At 49.6% G+C, this 21030-nt stretch overlaps 8 protein-coding genes; 6 read left to right on the top strand and 2 right to left on the bottom strand.

The window, feature by feature from the left end:
- Nucleotides 1-459: 459 nt before the first annotated feature.
- Nucleotides 460-989, top strand: RCC_01338 (uncharacterized protein; the record flags this gene model as incomplete). XM_023766612.1 has 2 exons in its annotated part: nt 460-905; nt 965-989. The coding sequence occupies 2 exons, from the start codon at nt 460-462 to the stop codon at nt 987-989; spliced, it is 471 nt and encodes a 156-aa protein (XP_023622380.1).
- Nucleotides 990-2088: 1099 nt separating this feature from the next.
- On the top strand, nt 2089-3898 carry RCC_01339 (uncharacterized protein; the record flags this gene model as incomplete). XM_023766613.1 has 2 exons in its annotated part: nt 2089-3405; nt 3464-3898. 2 exons carry the CDS (start codon nt 2089-2091, stop codon nt 3896-3898), a joined length of 1752 nt encoding a protein of 583 aa, XP_023622381.1.
- Nucleotides 3899-4738: 840 nt separating this feature from the next.
- On the top strand, nt 4739-7145 carry RCC_01341 (related to syntaxin-binding protein sec1-like protein; the record flags this gene model as incomplete). XM_023766614.1 has 4 exons in its annotated part: nt 4739-5045; nt 5129-5331; nt 5448-6074; nt 6132-7145. The coding sequence occupies 4 exons, from the start codon at nt 4739-4741 to the stop codon at nt 7143-7145; spliced, it is 2151 nt and encodes a 716-aa protein (XP_023622382.1).
- A 4905-nt stretch (nt 7146-12050) lies between these two features.
- On the bottom strand, nt 12051-13645 carry RCC_01342 (probable aldehyde dehydrogenase; the record flags this gene model as incomplete). XM_023766615.1 has 3 exons in its annotated part: nt 12051-12380; nt 12440-13151; nt 13206-13645. The coding sequence occupies 3 exons, from the start codon at nt 13643-13645 to the stop codon at nt 12051-12053; spliced, it is 1482 nt and encodes a 493-aa protein (XP_023622383.1).
- Nucleotides 13646-14140: 495 nt separating this feature from the next.
- RCC_12331 (uncharacterized protein) lies at nt 14141-15577 on the top strand (the record flags this gene model as incomplete). Its single annotated transcript, XM_023766616.1, has 1 exon — nt 14141-15577. The coding sequence occupies one exon, from the start codon at nt 14141-14143 to the stop codon at nt 15575-15577; it is 1437 nt and encodes a 478-aa protein (XP_023622384.1).
- A 253-nt stretch (nt 15578-15830) lies between these two features.
- Nucleotides 15831-17643, top strand: RCC_01343 (related to GABA permease; the record flags this gene model as incomplete). XM_023766617.1 has 5 exons in its annotated part: nt 15831-16160; nt 16219-16702; nt 16761-17067; nt 17135-17559; nt 17609-17643. The coding sequence occupies 5 exons, from the start codon at nt 15831-15833 to the stop codon at nt 17641-17643; spliced, it is 1581 nt and encodes a 526-aa protein (XP_023622385.1).
- Nucleotides 17644-18256: 613 nt separating this feature from the next.
- RCC_12332 (uncharacterized protein) lies at nt 18257-18879 on the top strand (the record flags this gene model as incomplete). XM_023766618.1 has 2 exons in its annotated part: nt 18257-18672; nt 18735-18879. 2 exons carry the CDS (start codon nt 18257-18259, stop codon nt 18877-18879), a joined length of 561 nt encoding a protein of 186 aa, XP_023622386.1.
- Nucleotides 18880-19134: 255 nt separating this feature from the next.
- On the bottom strand, nt 19135-20469 carry RCC_12210 (uncharacterized protein; the record flags this gene model as incomplete). XM_023766619.1 has 2 exons in its annotated part: nt 19135-20079; nt 20131-20469. 2 exons carry the CDS (start codon nt 20467-20469, stop codon nt 19135-19137), a joined length of 1284 nt encoding a protein of 427 aa, XP_023622387.1.
- Nucleotides 20470-21030: the final 561 nt, after the last annotated feature.

A 21030-nucleotide genomic window follows, 5' to 3' on the forward strand; every position in this document is an offset into this window, starting at 1 on the left:
TCCGATCGTAGTTTGCATGGAACGTCTAGCCCATCCTTCATGCGAAGCTTTCTCAATGTTCCTGACGTCAAAACCTACTTCTCGAACTACCACATCAACTAACGACGGCTAATTCCTTGGGATCGAAGGCGAAAAAGGACTGGAGCATCCTTTAATCCACGTTCCATGCTCATTTGATTGGCTAGTTCGCACTTTCACATGCAGCTACCGTTGTGCAGGAATGACAATTCGTGGGGATCTTCGTCTGTTGCACCACATTTGCATCGTCGTCACGGTTGTGTGTGGACATGCTCTGATGATGATTCTTGGAAAGGCCGGCCTCCTTTGATGCTGGCAGAGTTTTTCATCGTTGATATATCCAGAACGTCTCCCTGAGCTCTAACTTTCGCTCCGACTCATAGCACACAGCACACAACACATTCTTTTTCTACTCAAACTCAACAAACACCCGTGATAATCATGCAGTTCTTCGCTATCCTCTCGCTCCTGGCCGCGGCCGCCATCGCCAGTCCTATGGTCGTTCCAGAAAAGGCCAACACATTCCCAGAGACCACTTTCACCGCCTCATTCGGATCTTTCACCCAGACATTCACTGTTCGTATCGAACCAATTTCCTCGTCAACTACACACACACACCTGCTGATCGATTCTTCCAATTTAGTTCCCTCTCCTCCCTACCGGTCACCCATCATCTTCCACCACCGCCCAGACCACCACCAAGTCGTCCACCTCCGCCCAGACGACTCAGCCATCTTTCCCCACCGGATTCCCGGGATTCCCACTCCCATCTTTCCCTACCGAGTTCCCGAAGCCAACATTCCCTCCCGTCTTCCCCAGCTTCCCAGTTCCAAGCGCTTCGAAGCCGACTGCGAAGCCTACTCACTGGAGATTCCCCGCCAAGAACTGTATGTCTTGTCTGAAATCCATCTTGTTCTACCATTGTCTGTTACTGACAATTTCGCAGGATGAAGTCGAGAGCCAAGGATTAAGGTCCGGTGAAGAGTAGAGCTGTAGTCAAAGATTCAATTCGCTCTGGAGTAACTTAACGCTATACTACGATAGATCGATCAACAAATTCCTGAAGCTTCTATGAAACACACACACGTTTGTCTTTTGTTTTGAAGAAGATCAACAACGATTCGAGTTCAATGCCGCTTCAGACTTTTCATCGGAAACAGCTTCCAGGTCAATTCTCCACAGTAGCACCAAACCACCTCTACATCATTCTTTCCAAAGCTAATGGCCTCTCCGTTGTTCTCTGATGATTCTTGCTTCTCACATTAAACGGTCTGAAAAGCATGGAATCGCTACACTCCATTCGCTGTCGCAAGCCAAGACTGCATCATCATGTGCAGCGAAACTGTCAAAACATCGCCTCTGACGACTTGGAAGGTCTCCAAACATGAGCAACGCCTGCCACATCCTGCGCCTTCACATCTTACAGAATAATCAGCATATTGTGATGCTGTACCTCATCATTCCTACCAGTTTATGTAATCATGATAAGCTTTCGAACAAGCTTCGAACATGTACAGGGGAGTGTTCGTGATATACACAAACCGATCACAARCGCCCCCGAAGATCGCATGAACCGTAAGGTATAGAAAAATCCATCGACGCCGACAAAAATCCTCTCATTTCACCCCGCAGCTACATGCGACAACTTCCTCCCAAAGAAGTCTGGTCGTCTTCATTACAGAACTCGAGTCGGACTTTTCGATGTTCGAGTCATGGAATGTGATACAGGGGATTTTTTCATGCCGTCTTGCCATTGGTATAGTATTAATGTGGGGTATCTATTACACCTAGGGTTTGAAGTTTTGAAATGCATAGCCTGGATGCTTTGTCACGAGTCACATTCGTTGCGATTTGGTGCATGTATCGTGGAGGTGGGGGAGGGATTGCGACTCCAGATGATACTCTCTTTGATACATGGAGAAAAAGTATCACCTGGAGAGACAGACATATAAGGGTAGTTCTTTCAGAGATCTTGTTGGCTCCATCCATCCAGCACAGTACACTCTCTCTCTTCAAGTCGTTCCTTCTCAATTTCCCTCCCTACACAAACAGTCGGCCAGGTTGCCCACTATGAAGTTCATCACCATATCCCTCTTGGCTGTGGCTGCCATTGCGGCTCCCATGGCTCAGAGTGGTGGGGGCAATGGTAGAAACTCCAATGGTAACTCCATGATGAGAGGTTCCTCTTCTGGTAACAGGAACGGCCAGAATAACAATGGCATGATGAGCGGATCCTCGTCTGGTAACAGGAACTCCGGCAAGAACTCCAACAACAATAACGATGAGGATGATGAGGAGGAGGAGGACATGATGAGCAGCTCCTCTTCTCGTAACAAGAACGGCCAAAACAGCGGCAACAGAAACAACCAGAACAATCGCATGAGCAACGGCTCTTCGGGATCTTCTTCTTCTTCTTCTTCGGGTAGCAGATCTTCCTCTGGTAACCGAAACAACGGTAACAGAAACTCGGGATCTTCTTCTGGTAACAGGAACTCCAACTCCAACAACAACGGCATGAGAAGTGGTTCTTCTTCGGGATCTTCTTCTCGCAAGGGAAACTCCAACTCCAACAATGGCATGCAAAATGGCTCTTCGTCTCGTAACAGAAACAACAACAACAACAACAACCAGGATGATCAGGATGACCAGGACCAGAACCAGCAGAACGGCAACATGGAGAGGAAGAACCGCTCTTCTTCTGGTGGTTCCGGTGGTAGGAATGGCCAGAACAACCGTAATGGTCAGGGTCAGAATGGTCGGAGTCAGAGTGGCCGCAATGGTCAGAACAACCAGGATGATCAGGACGAACAGGATGACCAGGACCAGCAGAACAGCGGCAATGGTCAGAACAGTCGCAACGGTCAGAATAGCCGCAACAGACAGAACAGTCGCAATGGACAGGACAGCCGCAATGGCCGCAATGGCCGCAACAGTCAGAACAACCAGGATGACCAGCAAGACCAGCAGGATGACCAGCAAGATCAGCAAGACCAATTCGACCAGGACAACAACAACATGGAGAAGAGACAGTCTTCATCAGGCGGTTCCAATGGTCGGAACAACCGCAACGGCCAGAACAACAGGAACCAGCAGCAGAACCAGCAGGATGACCAGGATCAGCAAGATCAGGACCAGCAGAATGAACAGGATGACCAGGACCAGGACGACCAGCAAGATCAGGACCAGCAAGATCAGAACGACCAGGACGACCAGGACTCTTCAATGTCTTCTTCCCGTAATGGTCGCGGTGGAAATGGTCAATCTTCCCGCAATGGTCGTGGCGGAAATGGTCAATCTTTCCGCAATGGACAATCTTCCTCCGGCTCTTCATCCCGCAATGGTCGTGGCAACAACAACCAAAACTCCAACGATGATGAGCAAAACTCCGTAAGTCCCCTAACCCCCCAAAATCTATAATCAAATCATCGTCTGACACTTTTCAAAGAATGATTCCGGATTCTCTAAACGCTCCCCTCAACAAATGGGCGGCGGCAGCAGCGGTGGTGGCAGCAGTGGAGGCAGCGGAGGTGGCGGAGGAGTCTCCCAATTCATCCCTGAATTCGCCAAACAATTCGTTCCTGAGATTCCTAACCCCAAGGATTTGTTGAAGGAAGTTGTTCCATCCAAGGGCAACAGTCGTCGTGCTCCTCAGGATGGTTCATCTCAGCAGGGTGGTGGTTCTCAGGGTGGTGGACAGGGTGGTGGACAAGGTGGTGGTAAAGAAGCCATGATTGCGGAACAAGGTGGAGCGATTGCTGAGGCGATTATCAAGCAGTTGTTTCCTAATGGTATTATGGGGAGTTCTGGTGGTGGTGGTGGTGGTGGTGGTGGTGGTCAGGGTGGATCGCAGGGAGGTGGATCGCAGGGTGGTGGCATGTAAGTAGGACGGGGACTGAGGTGGGAAATCTTTTCAGCTGGACTGAGGGATCTTTTATGAGATGGAAGAAGAATGAGGAATGGAATGGAATGGAATGGGATAAGAAAAAATTTTGGTCGGGTATTCTTCCCACGGCCTGGAAAATCACGTATACATGTATCATCCATCAATCTGAATGGATTTGATCTGATCTGAATTATGATTGTGTGTATGTTCCATTTCGGAAATCTTGTCTCCACTATACTATCATTGTGTCTTTTTCCTCCTCGGAGGGGCAGTTTGTTGGGGTTCTGAGGGCGAAGGTTTATAAGGATTAGTGGGGATTTCATAGGGAGAGCAGCAGGAGGAGGAAGGAGTAAGCCACAGTCTAGCTCTTCTACAACACCTAGCACGTCGATGATGGCATTGCCAATCATATTGTTGAAGCTTGCTTGTATGATTCCGACGCTGCATCGATTTCCACCCGCCGATTGCGAGGGAGATGCGATGGTCGGGTAGAATTGAAATCCGGGAAAAAGGTTTGGGGTGGTGGTCGATGGTGAGTGAGGTGATGAGGGACCTTAAGGTAGGAAGGAGCATTCGGAGAATTATCACCCCACCCTTACTGACTACATTGATTGAGTTCCAGTAAATGGCCATGAAAGACAATCAAACTCCACATCCCATGCAAACACGGCGACGTCACTCCCTCGAGGAGCACTTTACTTTCCCCCTCGCACGCGCGCGCAAGCAACACGAGATTGAATCTTCCTGGACCATTGACGCGGSCGACCGACTCTCGCAGAAATCCGACGATGCATGTGTAGTGGATGAAGAGACCATCCAATCCTTTCCCTCCCCATCATGCCCGTGTCCATCATCGAGGCCCAGCGCGACATCCTGCTGAACACAATCCGCCAAATCACCCGCAGCGATTGGAAAGTGTTGGTGCTGGATGTGGACAGCAAAAAAGTGTTGGACAATGTGCTCGACGCCGACACCATCCTCAACGAGAGCATCACCAACATTGAACTCATCACCGACCGCCGCCCCGCCAACCACGATGTCGACGCCATCTACCTCGTCACCCCGCATGCGCATATTGTCGATTGTGTCATGGCGGATCTGGAGCGGAAAAAGTACCGACGGGCGCATTTGGTGTGGACGAGCTGTGAGTGTTGGATTGTAGGAGGGGATAAAGATGAAGATGAAGATCAAGGAATGGTTGGCTGATCTCAAGATGGTGAAATTCAGTACTTCCCCCGGCATTGCGCGAGCGAATCGACAAGAGCAGTGTGGCACGCGAACAAATCGCCCTTTTTCGCGTCTTGAATGTCGAATTCTTCCCGCGAGAAGGCCATCTCGTCACGTTTCGCGATCCTTGGAGCTTCCCCRTCCTCTTCCACCCCGCCCTCAATCATCTCGTCAAACAGCACATGGAGGATGTGGCTCAGAAGGTATCATCAATCCATCCATCAATCCCTCCATCAATCCCTCCATCAATACATCAATCAATCTTGGTGGAAAGTGGATGTTTCATGAGGGATAGATACTGACTGACTGCTCGGCGTAGATTGTCGGCGTGTGTGTCGCGTTGGGAGAATATCCCACGATCCGCTACTATCGCCCGCGAACCCCCACCCACGAAGCCGCCGTCCTCTGCTCCCACCTCGCYCGTCATGTTCAAGACGAACTTGATCTCTACGCCAAATTCCACCAAGACTTTCCCCCACAGACCGCTCGTCCCCGAGGTGCATTGTACATCACCGATCGAACCATGGACCTCTTCGCTCCCATCCTCCATGAATTCACCTACCAAGCCATGGCACACGATCTCCTCCCCATCAAGGACGGCGACAAGGTCACCTATAAAACCCTCGTCAATGAAGGCCAGCCGGATCAACAAGAAAAGGACGTGGAAATCACGGAAAAGGACAAGATCTGGGTGGAGAATCGACATCGGCATATGAAGGATTGTATTGAGAAGTTAATGGCCGACTTCCAGAAGTTCATCAAGGACAATCCCAACTTCACCAAGACCGAGGATGCCACCAGTTTGAATGCCATCAAGGACATGTTGGCCGGATTGCCTCAATTTCAAGAGCTGAAGGAGGCATACGCCCTACATCTGACCATGGCACAGGAGAGTATGAATCGCTTTCAAAAGTGGAAGCTTCCGGATCTTGCCAGTGTCGAGCAAGTCAGTCCCCCCTCCACATCCACAATCCCTCGCAATTTCTGACTAATCTTGGAATAGATCCTCGCCACGGGCCTCGACGAAGAATACAAAAAACCAAAGGGTCTCGCCGATCAAGTCGTCCGCATGCTTGACGAACCCGACCTCCTCCCCACCGACCGTCTTCGTCTCCTCATGCTCTTCCTCCTCTTCAAAGATGGCCTCGTTCCGGGAGATCTCCAAAAACTTCTCGCCCACGCCCAACTTCCCCCTCAAAATGCCGAAATCCTCGCCAATCTCGAAATCCTCGGTGCTCGCAAATCCCGCAATCTCAAAGACTCTCGTCCTGTACCTCTCCCCCTCTTCCCACGAAAACCTCCCCCGGCCCAAAATATGGAGGAATACGCCCTCAGTCGATTCGAGCCCGTCATGCAGAACCTCCTCGAAGCCCACGCGGCGGGAAATCTCGACACCACCATCTTCCCCTACACGAAACCTCCTCTGGACATGGCAGAAGATGCAGCAAATCTTCGCCCCTCGGCACAATCTCTCCGCACAACCTCCACCGCCGGAAAACCCACCTGGGCGAGAACACGCACCAATGCCAGTCCCGAAAATCTCCAACGCATCGTCATCTTCATGGCGGGTGGTGCCACATATAGTGAAAGTCGCGTCTGCTACGATGTGGGCCGAAAGACCGGCCGAGATGTCGTCCTGGTCACGAGTCACATGCAAACTCCCAATCTCTTCATCCGACAGGTGGGAGATTTGAGTGCGGATAAAAGGAGATTGAATATTCCCCAAGAGATGCCCAAACCGCAGGCTCCGAGTCATTTGTTTGAGAATGAGGAGAAGCCCAAACCTCCCCCTCCGCAGATCCAGGCGCAAGTGGCGCCGCAGAGGACGACGGCACCGCCTACGCAGGCCATGGGCAGGATGAATCTCAATGGTGGCGCTGGTGCGTCTCAGGTGGTTCCCATTCCGCCCGCCGGCAAGTTGACCAAGGACGCTCCTCCTCCTCCTCCTGGCATGATGGAAAAGGAGAAGAAGAAGAAGAAGCATCATTTTGGGTTTGGGAAGAGTAAGGATAAGTGATGGGGTGTTGGAGATTGGTGGACGGAGGGAGGGATGGAGGGGAGGGATTGAGGAAGGGAAGGGAATGGATAGGTAGGACAGACAGCATAGAATGGGCAATTAATCATACCAGAGGAAGAAGAGAACATTCGAATCCAAACAATGTCCACGTGTATAGCAGTACGGCTTCTGTAGAATTTGGAAAAAAAAAGCCCACATCTTTTACACGGACTTCTTACTTATCGACATAGTATAGACGATATACAGACGATTTTCAAGAGGTTATAGGTGTTGTCATAGAGGGCACTACCTTATAGTACCTACTACTTTGATATATTATTAGTGTGAGGGCCCTCTACCTACCTTAGCCAGCCTATTAACTAACTGGAAAAAAAAAAAGAGGCGGTGTTCAACGTAAAAGAGGCAAAGAATTATATATCGGGGAGATTTGCGAATTTTAAAGGCGTTGTCCTTTTTTTTTTTTTTTTTTTTCGGCGGTAAACTGTCAAGAATCTTTAGCTGAGGTATACAAGTGGGATAAGCATATGCTTATGCTATGTATGACTCCATGCTTTTTAGTACCACCTTGCCTTACCTGGGCCTGGCCAGAATACCAGGTGTGCACGTAGCGAGTACCTAGTGTATCGCATCGATCTTTTTGGTCGTCCATGTAGCCAAAGATTTTTGTGTGTGTGTGTGTGTGTGGAATCCATGTGGCTATGCCAAGCTAGCTCACCAATATTGCAATCCCCTTGCCATTCATTCACTTCCGTCGAGCCTTCGAAAAATCCGATTATTGCGACGAAAAAAAAAATTCACATTTGGCACGCTCGTAGGGCTCCTCCTCCTCGATTACGACTGTTCGTTCTCGGGCATGAATGCTTCAAATAAATCCTGCCCCCGGCGACTTTTCATATGCGTGCAGAAGGATCCCTGGCGGAGTTGCTCGGTTTTTCCGCGTCCTGATGAAGCAAGCAAGCACTACTCCATGCTAAGATTTTTGAAAGGATCGGAAATCTTCCTCCTCGGTGGGCTGGTAGGTAGGCTTTGATGAGGTACTTATCGGATGTCATTTTCCAAAACTGTGATCGCAGTGGGGGTTCGTTGGCTGGTCCATGATACCACAAGTGAAGGTATGCTTTGGTGTTCTCTGGCGTGCCTCTTTCCTTGTGACGTAGGCGCGCCGCTCCCAGTGAAAAATTGAAGTCCCAGGACTCTCCAGTGTGCCTGTCTCTTTGGAACCCAGGCGGGCCGCCGCCGATGGAGATAGAGTCATGCTCAGCGCGGAGATGACGGCTGCATACAAATGAAATGAATGGAACTCTCCAAGTAAATGTTCTCGAATCTTTCACAAGCGGAGACTTCAGAGCTGTCGATATGAGGATTTTTTTTTTCTATCGAAATAAGACACTTCTTAGTCGTCTTTATAACGTCTTTAGGCCTTGCTCTCCGCAGAAACGACGATTCTAGAGCTGCTAGAACCTTTATCACTAGCAGAGTGCCTCGTTATTTAACGGAGAGGGCAGTTAAGTGCGCGGTTTTCTTGACGATTTTCTCATATCGACAGCTCTGAGCTGCGGAGTGTGAGGTGATGAACAGTAAAATTTGAAGGTGAAGGTAATGAACAGTAAAACATAAAGGTGAAGAATTGAGGACAGTCGGGTGGGTCCGGTCAGCCGACCAAAACGTGAATGCCAAGAAATCGCCCCTTCTTTTACAACTCCTTCTGCCACTTCACTCGAGTAGCCACACCCCCGAACCACCTTCTTTCGGGACTACGGGTTTGAAACCCGTCACTGTCGATTGCAATCAATTTTTTTTTTTTCGATGAGCATAGGCATAAATTTTGCTTTTACTCGTCATACCCGCCGTAAGTCACACTATTAGATTTATCAGAGCTGTCGATATGAGAATTTGTCATTAACAGCAGCTCCCTAAACTGCTCCCCCGATAAGTTTACAGGATACTCTGCTAGTTATTAGGATTCTAGCAGTCCTAGATTTATCGATGCTGCAGAGAGCGCCACCTTGTAACATTGTAAGGATGTATGGGGATGTCTTCTCCCGATGAATAATTCTTATATCGACAGCTCTGAGATTTATTCACTTGCGAATTTATTAGCGTGCCTTTAGGAGCCACCGCTAACCGCATTTTCCTAAACACGTCATCACGTCTTCATAATATTGCCCGCGGTGACTTAACACCCTACATTAATCTCACTTTGCTTACAGTTACTGTATCTTAGAGCTGTCGATATGAGAAATCCTCAACAATAGTAGCGCCCTGAACTACTCTCTCGATTAATTAATGTGCCGCTCTACTAGTAGTAAGGATTCTAGTAGGCCTAAAATTGTCGAGCCTATAGAGAGCAAGGCCTCAGGATATTATCGGGATGAATGCTCTCTCGATTAATTAATATGCCGCTCTGCGGATGGTAAGGATTCTAGCAGGCCTAAAATTGTCGAGCCTGCAGAGAGCAAGGCCCTAGGATATTATAAGGATGAATGAGGATTTCTTGTCCCAATAAATAATCCTCATATCGACGGCTCTGCTGTATCTGCTAGAGGGTTGCCTCTAACATCTTGACTGCTTTTCTCCCTATGTACTTCTCTACAAACCGCTATGTTTTCTAAATCTCAGGGGGAGCAAGCTAGAGAATTGAGTCATCGATGTTGGTTACCTCTTGGAATCTTGGCAGCAGCAGCAATTTCTGGAGCACATCGATCTGACTGGGTCACGGTGGACTATCGGGATCGGGGTCATCTTACTGCCCTTGCAAAGTAGGGCGAGTCTCTCGATGGACTAATTGAGAGAGTCATAGGCGTTCAGAAGATCATAGTAGACGCTCAGGCGAAGGACTGGATCGCTCGGCTCGTTCTGAATGAGCCAGACGAGGTTTCGACGTGCAAAGACGCTATGAACGGCAGCGAGCAGGACTTAGTCGGTGAAGCGTATTCAACGAACAAATCGCAACGACTCTCATGGCTCAGGATTGAAATTTACATACCGAGGATGAGTTTCAGGGTCGATTCAGGTGTGAGAGTTGCCACATTCCTCTGTTGTCACAACAATTCGGATCTCACCCGAACCACAACCTCGGCGCACAATTCCACCCGGTCTCAACAGCCTGGCTCACTTATTCATGCTGCCTTGATGGCTTCTCATAGCACGCTTCAACCTCTGCTCATGAATTACGCCCATACGTATCCTCTAGAGATGTCACCACCGTACCCAGGTTCTTTGTTCATTTTTAGACACGAAGTTGATACAAAGTCCGGAAACGGTCTTGACCAAATCTACTGTTTTCAGGGAGTCTGGCTCTCAGCTAGGAACTGCTTGCGTCGATACTAATATTCTTTGTCGACTCCTTCTCCACACATCTCTTCTCAAATTAAATCAGCTGCAGTCTCAATATCTCCAACTACTACAAGGTAATATCAAACACAGCACTCATCATGTCAAGTAGTACTCCCACTTCACCAATTCCCGCAAGTCGCACGCCACCGCTCCTGCAACTACCGACAGAGCTCTTTCAGCGCATCACACAGGCTTGTGATCCAGAAGATATCCTTCAAATCCGACAAGTCTGTAGAGATGTCGCTGACAAAAGTCACCGCGATTTTGTAAGTGTCTACGAACCGCAATAGACCCCCTCTCACGATGTACACGAGCTCACGATGCGGACTCAGGTGCGTCACTACTTTCGACACCGCAGAGTCCTCCTCAATAGCCCCTGGAGCCTAGCCCATGAACTAGACGTCGCTCGAGACCGTATTCTCGGGAAAGAAGTCCAGTTTCTTTCTCTCTTCACCACCTGGTCCACGACAGCAGGCGCCACAGCCACAAATTATCCCCGAAATGAGATTTTCGCCATCTTCAGCGAGTTCGCGAGACAAGGGAGAAATCTCGTAATAATCCTCTCAGACAATATGTCTTCATTTTTCTCCCTGAGACGTTCAGAGGACTCTAATAAGGAGTTGTATTGGGGCTACGACACGATTCCTGGAAGAGATCATACATTCAATCCTACTACACTTCGGAACGTGCCTCTCAATGTAATCCAGCGAGAGCTAGAAAGGAGCGGGATTCGTTTCACGGGGTTTGTTGAGCAGAGGGTCGAAACGGCGGGGAATCACTTCATGGAGATTCCTACGATTCCAAATGATGAGCATGTTGATTGGCAACGCTCTCTTGCAACGACGGAGTACTTCTCAGTCAGGATTCATGGTATGAATATGCAGCATCGAACACGACGTACCATGGGGTCCGATTCAAGGCCGCTTTTCAACATGCTGGGTCAATTACCAGTTCTGAAGACCTTGGTCGTTGCAGGTGCTTCTTTCAGAGATGGGTTTGAAGAAGACCGGACCGACACTCTCGGACCGCCAATTTTCCCGTTTGTGCAAACAATCAGGTTGGAAAATTGGTATATTGGCCTCGTAGAGCTGGTGGAACTTATCAGGAGTCAGCCTTCGCTGAAGAAGGTTATTTTATATAAGATTTTCTGGACACCTCATATCGGGAACCAGATCAATGAGATTGCGGAGCTGGAAGATGTTAGTCTTGATCGACTACTTTGGCGCTTGACTGGGGTTGAAGTCATTGTGGATGATGAGACAAGCGTGTGGATTGCTACGGTCATTCGAGCTCGTGCCCCTCCGGCTCGGCCCCAGCAGCGAATGGGGCGTACAATGTAGTGGTCATAACTCATGTGGAGTTAATATTCACAGCATCATCTGATGACATTTGGTATACTAAGATTCTTATTTTAGCATACAAAGCACGAGAGCGTCGTTACCGGGTGGAATATATTCAAGAGCCCTTCAACAACCCTCTGCCAATCCTGACTCTGCTCGATGGTCTCTAGATCCAAAGATTATTCTTATCCATAGTGGAACGGGCATTTCCATTTGCGTTCCTTCAGCTTCACACTGCAAGATTGACATGAATCGCCTTCGTCTGCGTATAAGCATCGAGTGCGTATGAACCAWGTTCACGTCCAATTCCAGATGACTTGTATCCACCAAACGGAATGCCATAGTGTGAATCTCCGCTGGAATTAATCCACACCATACCAGCCTTTAATTTCCGCGCGACTTTGTGCGCCCGAGAGATCTTCTCCGTGAAAAGGGCGGCCGCCAGGCCGTATGCAGTGTCATTGGCTTTCGCGATGGCTTCAGCATCGCTAGAAAACTTGCTGATGGTCAMTACGGGTCCAAAGATCTCGTCTCGGATGATCGTGGAGTCCTCATTTGCCTTGAAAGAGTGTGTTAGAAAGTCGGTTGATCAAGAGAAGCCGCCGTTGCTGTACTCACGTCAACGAAAACGGTTGGCTGAACGAAGTATCCGCTCCGGTCGACCTTGGCTCCGCCAGTTATCGCCTTGGCTCCTTCTGATCTACCCTTCTCCAGGTATTGAAGGACTTTATCGTACTGAGCTTTCGAAACTTGCGGTCCATGGTTGACACCGTCTTCAAATGGTGCTCCAACCTTTGAATTCTGTTCGGTGAAGGAGACAAACGCTTTGAGGAACTCATCATAAATCTTCTCATGCACATAGATTCTTGAGGTAGATGTGCATACCTGGCCCGAGTTATCCATGATTCCTCCATGGGCCCATTGAACGGCATTCTGAAGCTCGGCATCTTCGAATACAATCAGTGGAGATTTTCCACCACATTCGAGTGTTACATTCTTCAGATTGGCAGCGGCAGATCGCATGATTGACTTTCCAGTAGCCGTGGATCCCGTGAAAGCGATCTTATCGACGTCCATGTGCTCAGCGAGTGCTTTCCCAGTGACAGTTCCGAGGCCTGGAATGATATTCACGACACCTGGGGGAAACCCAGCTTCTTTAACAAGTTTGCAGAAGTAGAGGGCCGATAGAGGAGTCTGCTCGGCCGGTTTGAGAACAACAACATTGCCGCATGCGAGAGCGGGAGCTACTTTCCAAGCCAGCATCATGATTGGGAAATTCCAAGGTATGATCTGTGCACAAACGCCCAATGGCTCCTGCACGGTGTATGCTCTGGCGGCACATCATCAATTTACTGCAGATACGAAATAGAGATTGAAGACTCACAGCTTGTCAGGAGAAGTATCGATTGACTTGCCATCAATCTTGTCTGCCCAGCCGGCGTAGTATTCGAAAACATTCACAGTCTCATCCAAGTCGCCTGCGAGTGCGGCTTCATAAGGTTTCCCAAGGTCGTAAGCGTCAATCGCCGCCAACAGTTTTCTCTCGCGGTCCAGAATTCCCGCAAGCTTGAAGAGAATTGTCGAACGCTCTTTGGGAGTAAAGTTGGACCACGGACCAATCTCAAATGCTTCGCGAGCAGCTTCAACAGCCTTGTTGACATCCTCAAGAGATGCACCGGTGAGCGTTAAAATCGGCTTGTCCAGTGACGGGTCAAGAACTTCGAATTTATCTCCATTGCCCTCCACGAATTCACCATTGATGAAGAGGCCGAGCGGCTGCTCATATTGCTGTCCGTTCGGCAATGTGATGGATAGCGACGACATCTTGGCACGACCCAGACGAAGCAATGTCGATGGCTCAATTCTAGATGATCGTCTTTTGTAGGCAGCACGGACGTAGCAGCTGAAAGCTTTCACTTGGTAGGGGAATATGTGGCGTGAGACTTGAGCTACACCAAGTATGGTATGTGGCAAGACATTGCGAGCTGCAAAGTGCACAAGACGCATAGCTCTCTCTCACTGGATCCACAAGTCGTCGTTGGTCGTGAGGGGCACGTCTTGGGGACTCTGGGCAGAACCAGACATTTCGATTCAACGCTAGGCATGAAGCTAACCCCAATGAGGCAGATGTCTGGGCACGGCTATCGTTCCGAATGCTTACCGAACGCTTAACAGAACGCCTATCTCTCTCCTCCTCTTCCCCGGCCATCGCATGCATATCACATGCCACAACGCYGGATCGCAGTTCCTGTCCCAAACTACGGGACCTCGGCAATACCATGAGAACACTTTGAAGCCAAACACGGAGAGGGACTTGCCATGAGTGCTCCGAAAAGGAGGGTGCCAGAAGGCTCATGCTGGAGCTGCAAAAAGCGAAGACTGAAGTGCGATCTCCGTCAACCAACATGCTCAAAGTGCGAGGTCAGCTCTGTAACATGCGACTACTCCCAAAAGCCGATTCAATGGGTCGGAGGTGCTGCATTTCGCGGTCTTTTGAAGTCCATTGGTCCTCCTCCAGTGACTGAACACAACAGCACAACACATAATGATCCACATCGCCCTCGTTCCGCGTGCAGCTCGCCGCAGCAATCTTCAATCTATACAGCTATATCATCGCCAATGATGCCGGAATCCTTGGTTTCATACTTTACGCATGCAGTATGGCCGAGATTCCAACTATCTGGCCAGATCATCTCTCTTGACGAAGATATGCTCGTGCATGAGTCTGCTCTACGAGATGCAGTCCTTGCTGTGGCACAAGCTCATCATCATCTACTGTTGAAGAGCGAGGAAAGTGTCATGGCGAAACCCGGAGGTCAGACGCGGCGGCAAGCTCGTCAAGTAGCGCTGTCACGATTTCGCACTCGCATAGAACGCGGTGTCGAGAGTGAAGAAGAAGCTTCTCGTCTCTTTCAAATCGTCTGCATGTTCTGTATCTTGGATGGTATGATCTATCCCGACGACCAGGGCAATGCCTCCGAACAGCATCTGCGTGGCGGATTCTCGATGCTTTCCAGCTGGAGTTCGATCCCTTTGAAGATGCTCCTGGCTGGAGGTCTGCAAGCACATCTGTTTAGCATATTTGCGACCGTGGATCTGATGCATTCTTTGCTCGACGGTACCAAGCCATTCTTTGAGCCGACCATGTGGTTCATGTTCGCTGGCGTCCAAGCCTGGTGGGGACGGCTGCATCCTGGAGACCCCTTTCTAGCAGTCCTCAAACTTTACTCCGAGATGGCTTTCCTGGGTAGCATTGTCTATGTTCGTCTGCCTGGGTTAGACGGACTACGTCTCGCCGAAAGGTGTTTGGAGCCTATCTTGGGCTCTTTGAGAACAGGTCTCCCACGATCTACGACTCCAGATTTCACGACACCAGAAGATTGGAACACTTTTTGCAGTCTTTATGAAGCCAGCGCCGCTGTGTATGTCTACAGGGCCTTGCAGAACCGACGAGTTGACGACGAAACGGTGCAGCGTATTGTGCGCAACGCCGTGTCGTCGATAGTCGATCGCCCGCTGCCCGACATGATGGCCCATTGCCTTATCTTCCCGTTGTTGGTCATTGGCTCCCACTGCCTATATTCGCAGGATCAGCGAGCCATCCTAGACCTGATATCCTCATCCGCCTCATATCTTGCTTTCGGTAACCTCATTGTTATGATGAATTTGCTACGGGAGATCTGGTCGCAGAGCAATATGAACTCAAACTGGTGGGACATGTTTCGTCCCATCTCGAAGAACGTATTCCTGTTCTGACGACATGGTCCCCGGATCTGGCTAAACTTGCTACTCTGGTCAGGACGATCTATCACACAAGTACCCCGCAAAATCAGGCAATCTGCAACCTCAAACTGACTCCAGAACTAGCGCAGGCAAGCCATGCGCTAGCCGAAAGTAGTAGCTGTTCTGCCATGGTCGGTACGAAGATGATCAGCAACCACACTCACTTGATATACTTCCAGACCTCATCTCCGAGTGTGAAAGTCGACGGATATTGCAAGTCAACACCATGGCGACGTCTCGATTATCCTCCGACAGTACTGGTGGACACGCCAAAGAAGGTGCCTTTCAAATCGAACATGGGCAGGCCGGATCTGAAGCCGGCTATGTTGAGGGCACTGATAACGCCGGGCTCGTGTCCCTGGGATACACACCAACGTYGACTCGAAATCGAACGCTCGCAACTGTCCTCTTCCAAACCATCGCCATTATCGCGGTTCCATTCGGTGAAGGCACTGCCCTCAACAGCGCAATTATCGGAGGGGGTCAGCTTCCGTACTTTGTAGGATGGATCTTGGTTTCCTTCTTGGACATGACAGTAGCTATGAGTCTGGCAGAGGTATGTCAAAAACCATATCAGGACTATGAGAGTGACACTCATCCGACACTTCTGTTAGCTCGCCTCCAAATTTCCTACATCCGCCGGGCCGTATTACTGGGTATATCGACTGATGCCAGAAGGCCAAACACGGACGACATTGTCATTCATCACCGGCTGGATATGGCTAGTTGGGAACTGGACCATTGCACTCTCCGTCAACTTTGGTTTTGCATCTCTGATTGCCGGCACCGTCACCATGTATCATCCGGACTGGGCTGCGACACAATGGCAACTTCTCCTGATATTCTACGCAATTTGCATCGGAGTCTTCGCTGTCGTGGCTTTTGGGAATCGTATTCTGCCATACGTGGACACGGTCGCCGCAGGCTGGAACGTAATCTGCATTCTGGTTGTGTTCCTAGGATTATCGATCTCCGCAAAGCTGGGGCGACACAGTGCAGCTGATGCACTCGCGCATTATGATACTACGCTGAGTGGATGGGGCAACTGGAGCTTTGCCATCGGTCTACTTCCCGCGGCATATACCTACGCAGCACTAGGTTTGTCTTTACTTCGCAAAAATCTCGTGTGCCAATGCTGACATGCTAACTTCCCTAGGCATGATAACGAGTATGGCCGAAGAAGTCAGCGAGCCAGAACGTATGCTTCCAAAAGCACTGTGCTTCAGTATTCCATTATCCGCAGTCATGGGACTATTCTACATCCTACCAATATGCTTCACGCTTCCGCCGCTCGAAGATGTCCTCGGCGCACCGGCTGCTCAGGGACTTCCATACATTTTCAATCACGTAATGGGGAGCCCTGGAGGCGGTCTTGGACTGATGTTTACCGTCTTGGGAGTGGCTGCATTCTGTTCCATCAGCATCACGACTACCGCATCTCGATGCACGTGGGCCTTTGCGAGGTAAGTAAGCTGCAATTGTTTACTCCAAAATTTGCAAGCACACGATCTACATGCTAATATAGCGTAGAGATCGAGCAATCCCCTTCTCAGGCCTCTGGTCTAAACTGGCCTTTGGCGACACTCCTCTATTGGCACTCCTCCTCACCACAGTCGTGCAAATGCTTCTCGGTCTCATCAATCTAGGCTCCACCAGTGCTTTCACAGCATTCGCCTCCGTCGGTGTGATTGGCCTTGCGGCAGCATATGCCATACCAGTGGCAGTGRGCATGGTTGAAGGGCGCCGAGCCGTATCAACAGCATCCTTCCGCTTCCCATCCATTATCGGATGGAGTGTCAATGCACTCATGGTATTATGGATTGCCTTCCAAATGGTACTGTTCTCGATGCCAGGGACTTTACCTGTGACGGCCACGAGCATGAATTATGCGAGTGTTGTGTTTGTCGGGTTCTTTGTGCTTAGTACTGTTTATTATGTGGTTTGGGCCCGAAAAGGTACGTTCAAGCTGTGCGATTCTACTGATCAAGTACTGATTTATTGTAGTGTACGTGGGACCTGCGAAATCCGACTTGGCGTGATCATGCCTGCCTGCCGTATTTATCTATACGCTTCGCTTGCTTTGGGCATTGATGGTCGATACAGATCTTCATGGAGAAGCACTCGTCGGCATGGGATATTGAAATGTTTCGAGGCAGCGGAGATATTGTACGATACTCGCAACAAGAAACCAAAGCACCCATCTTAACGTGCATTCTGCTTGAACCTGCGCCTACTTCACAATCCTCGCTGCTTGACCAGCGTGAAGCAACAGGGCCTCATTCCAAAGATCTCATCAGTTCGATCGGCATGAGAAACCGCAACTCAACTGCAACGAACAATCAGTAGGCTTTCATCTTGCTTCGCATGCAAATCGACTGGTAGACTCTACCTGGTACGATAGCGTATCGAAACTCTAAACAAATCGGATGCCCAACTAATTGCCTATCACGGCCTAATCAAAAAAAAGACACACGGACTCCCTTGCAGATCAATGGAGATGGAGAAAGGATATGCTACTCCGCAATCACACACAGGATGATCATTGATTCCTTGGCAAGAGTGAGTATACATACATACACTCCGATCTAAACCAACCGTGGAGGTCTGTTCGCCTTACCAACATCAGATTTGTATCAGATCTCAACAACAAAAATGGGTCTCTCCACCACTCTATCCTCCATCCTCCTCGCCTCTTCCACAGCAGCATTAGCAGCAACAACATCACCAACAGCAACAGAACCCTGTCTTTCCCACCCCGAAGCCTCCAACATAGCTCTCCGCTGGTTTTCAATTTTCGAAACCGACTCCCTCGGAAATGGAACCGGAGCAGCCCTCGTCAACAGCACTCTCGCCTCGGAATTCCAATACATAGATTACGGAGCTACAATGGGTGATCAAATGCCCCTCTATACCGATCGATCTTCAGTCTACGAATCGGTTTCTGGAAGCGGGTATAGTGGGGCTTTGGTGACTGATGTTAAATATACCATTCCTTTTGTGTTTACCAGCTGTAATGTTATCGGTGCGAGATGGCAGACTAAGTCGATGAGTGCTATGGCTGAGAATGTGTAAGTTTTACGGAGGACCTATCGTGTGGAGAAGATTATGGCTGATGATTTATTGAATTTAGGACTGTTCCTGTGGGGACTCCGATTACATATTTTGGAACGGATTATCTGGAAGTTGATCTCGCGACAAGGTTGATCTATAGTGCTACATCTTCGTCGGATTTGTTGAATTACTACAAGCAGTTGGGCGACAATGTACTTGCTTGAGCTGGAGCTGTGCCCGATATGATGTTGGGAGGTATTGAAATTTGTGGGTGGTACTTTATTTAATGCACTGAAAGTAGCCTTGCTTCCCATGAGCATTTGGCGAGTGTCAGGTGCCCTTCATAACGCACCTGAGCAAATACATCCGGCCAGAAGCAAACCATATTTGACAAGAAGACTTTCCTTAGCTCTCGGATATCGTTGCTTCGCCGGAGCATTCTCTGATCTGGGAATGCAAAGTCTTTCTGCTCTGATCTCTCAATAGTCCAGCTTATTGAAAACAAGTGAGCTTCCGCGCGCAAGGAGGTTACTGCGATATCGTGCAGAGCTCAAGCTCACACCCTCACCATGTTCTTTTCCATCCTTCGCACATTCTCCGGGGGAATTTTCTTGAGGTTCAGCGTCATCTCCCCGACCTGAACTGACACACTCGTCCCCACTAACTAAGGGATGACCTTCGCTGAGGATTTTGTACCCATCGCCAGCGATATCTTCCTCGGCCGTGGTGGCTCCACCAAACTCATCGATATCCCCCTGTGGCTCGGGTTTGATGATCGGGCCAAACTTAGACTTGGTCCCGGTACATTTTCCGCCGTCGTTGTAAACCATGCCCTCGCTTGAGAGGTTAYGCATGGACGTATGAGCAGATTCAGGTTCTGGAGGCTGCTCTCTAGGGAACTTCTGGTAACGGTCACGATGTTCTGTCATCGGTAGCTGTTGTTGAACTTGCTCGTCCGCAGCCCTCGTAGCCACGGCCCCCGGAGGCAGCGACATCAAGTCTTCCGCGTCTGACATCTCGACAATCATCTGCCGGGCTTCCCCTTCGATGCTGATTAGACGCTGCTTGATTTCTTCATTGTTTGCCCGCACCTCATCGGGATCGCCTTTTTGTGCCTCAATATCAGCCTTGGATACCCGTGAGCGACCATCACCGGCATCTCGTTTAGCGATATCGCTGATGAACTTGTTGCGCACTGGTCTTAGCTTCCTCACCCACTCTTCCCAGATCACTGCATCATGAAGCATTTCCTGTTTCTTGATAGCGTCGTCCGTATATCGATCCGATGTATCATCGGCATACCGAGAAGGGCGCGAGGAGATGGTACCAGGCTGATGCAAGGCGTAGGGTGTAGGTTCGATGATCTCTTGTTTGATTGGGACAAACGTGAAGACTTGCTGTCTGGATCCCTGACCACGATGTTCCTGTTGAAAATGTCAGTCGAAGAAAATACAGATTCACAATAGTTGACTTACCTTGGTGCCGGTATTGGCGTGCTGCAGGTATTCTGAAGTTTTGCGCTTCTTTACCGGACCGCCATCTTCGTGAATGAAGTCAATATCATCCCCAGTAAGGTCGATGACATTGCTATGATGAGTGACATGTGAGAAGGAAGACTCGACCATCTCCAAGGGGTAGAGCTGAGGCAGGTGGGAGCCACCAGCCGGGGCAAAGAACCCAGCTGGCTGGCGATATTGAGCCTCAGTGGACGGACCGACTGGATCCTGGTTCGGTTGCTGCTGCCGTGGAGGACCAAGTCGAGCGACCTGAGCATCAGTTGGGAAGAATCCTTCCGGGAGGTCGTCCAAGACCATGATGGTCCTGTTTGGTCAAGGCTGCTGTTTCTTGATTATCGAGCGGGGATGAAGACTTGGGGAGATTTCGAAGATGATGTGAGTATTGGTGTTGATGGAAGAGAAAGCAGTGATGTTGGCAAGGGAATGGGATATGGTGGTGTCGGAGTAGAGTGATGCAGATGTTGATGTTGTGCTGGATGATCACAATGACCGAAGGGATATAGTCCGGCTTTGAACCTCGTATGACTCAGCGTAGTAATTGAGCACGTGAAGCCTGTTGAAGTGAGACGGCATGTAGAGAGGTGACCGAGGGAAAAAGTTTTTCCAAGGGATCAAAGTGATGACCTGACTTTCACGTGCCGATCTTGGCAAAATAATGCAATGTGAAGAAGTGTCACGAGCTCGGTATTTATGTCAAAAAGTCCTCTAGACCACAGCTTCCCACGATTAATCCGTCTTTTGTACGTTGGTGTACAGTCCCAATGAAGCCTCGAAGCACCCAAGACGCCGATCGATGATCGTTACCAAACATTATATCTCTTGGTCAATCCTCAAGCCTCTCTCTATGCCAGAGAGTGT

This window comes from Ramularia collo-cygni (assembly GCF_900074925.1).
Source record: "Ramularia collo-cygni strain URUG2 genome assembly, contig: RCC_scaffold01, whole genome shotgun sequence".
Classification (NCBI taxonomy): domain Eukaryota; kingdom Fungi; phylum Ascomycota; class Dothideomycetes; order Mycosphaerellales; family Mycosphaerellaceae; genus Ramularia; species Ramularia collo-cygni.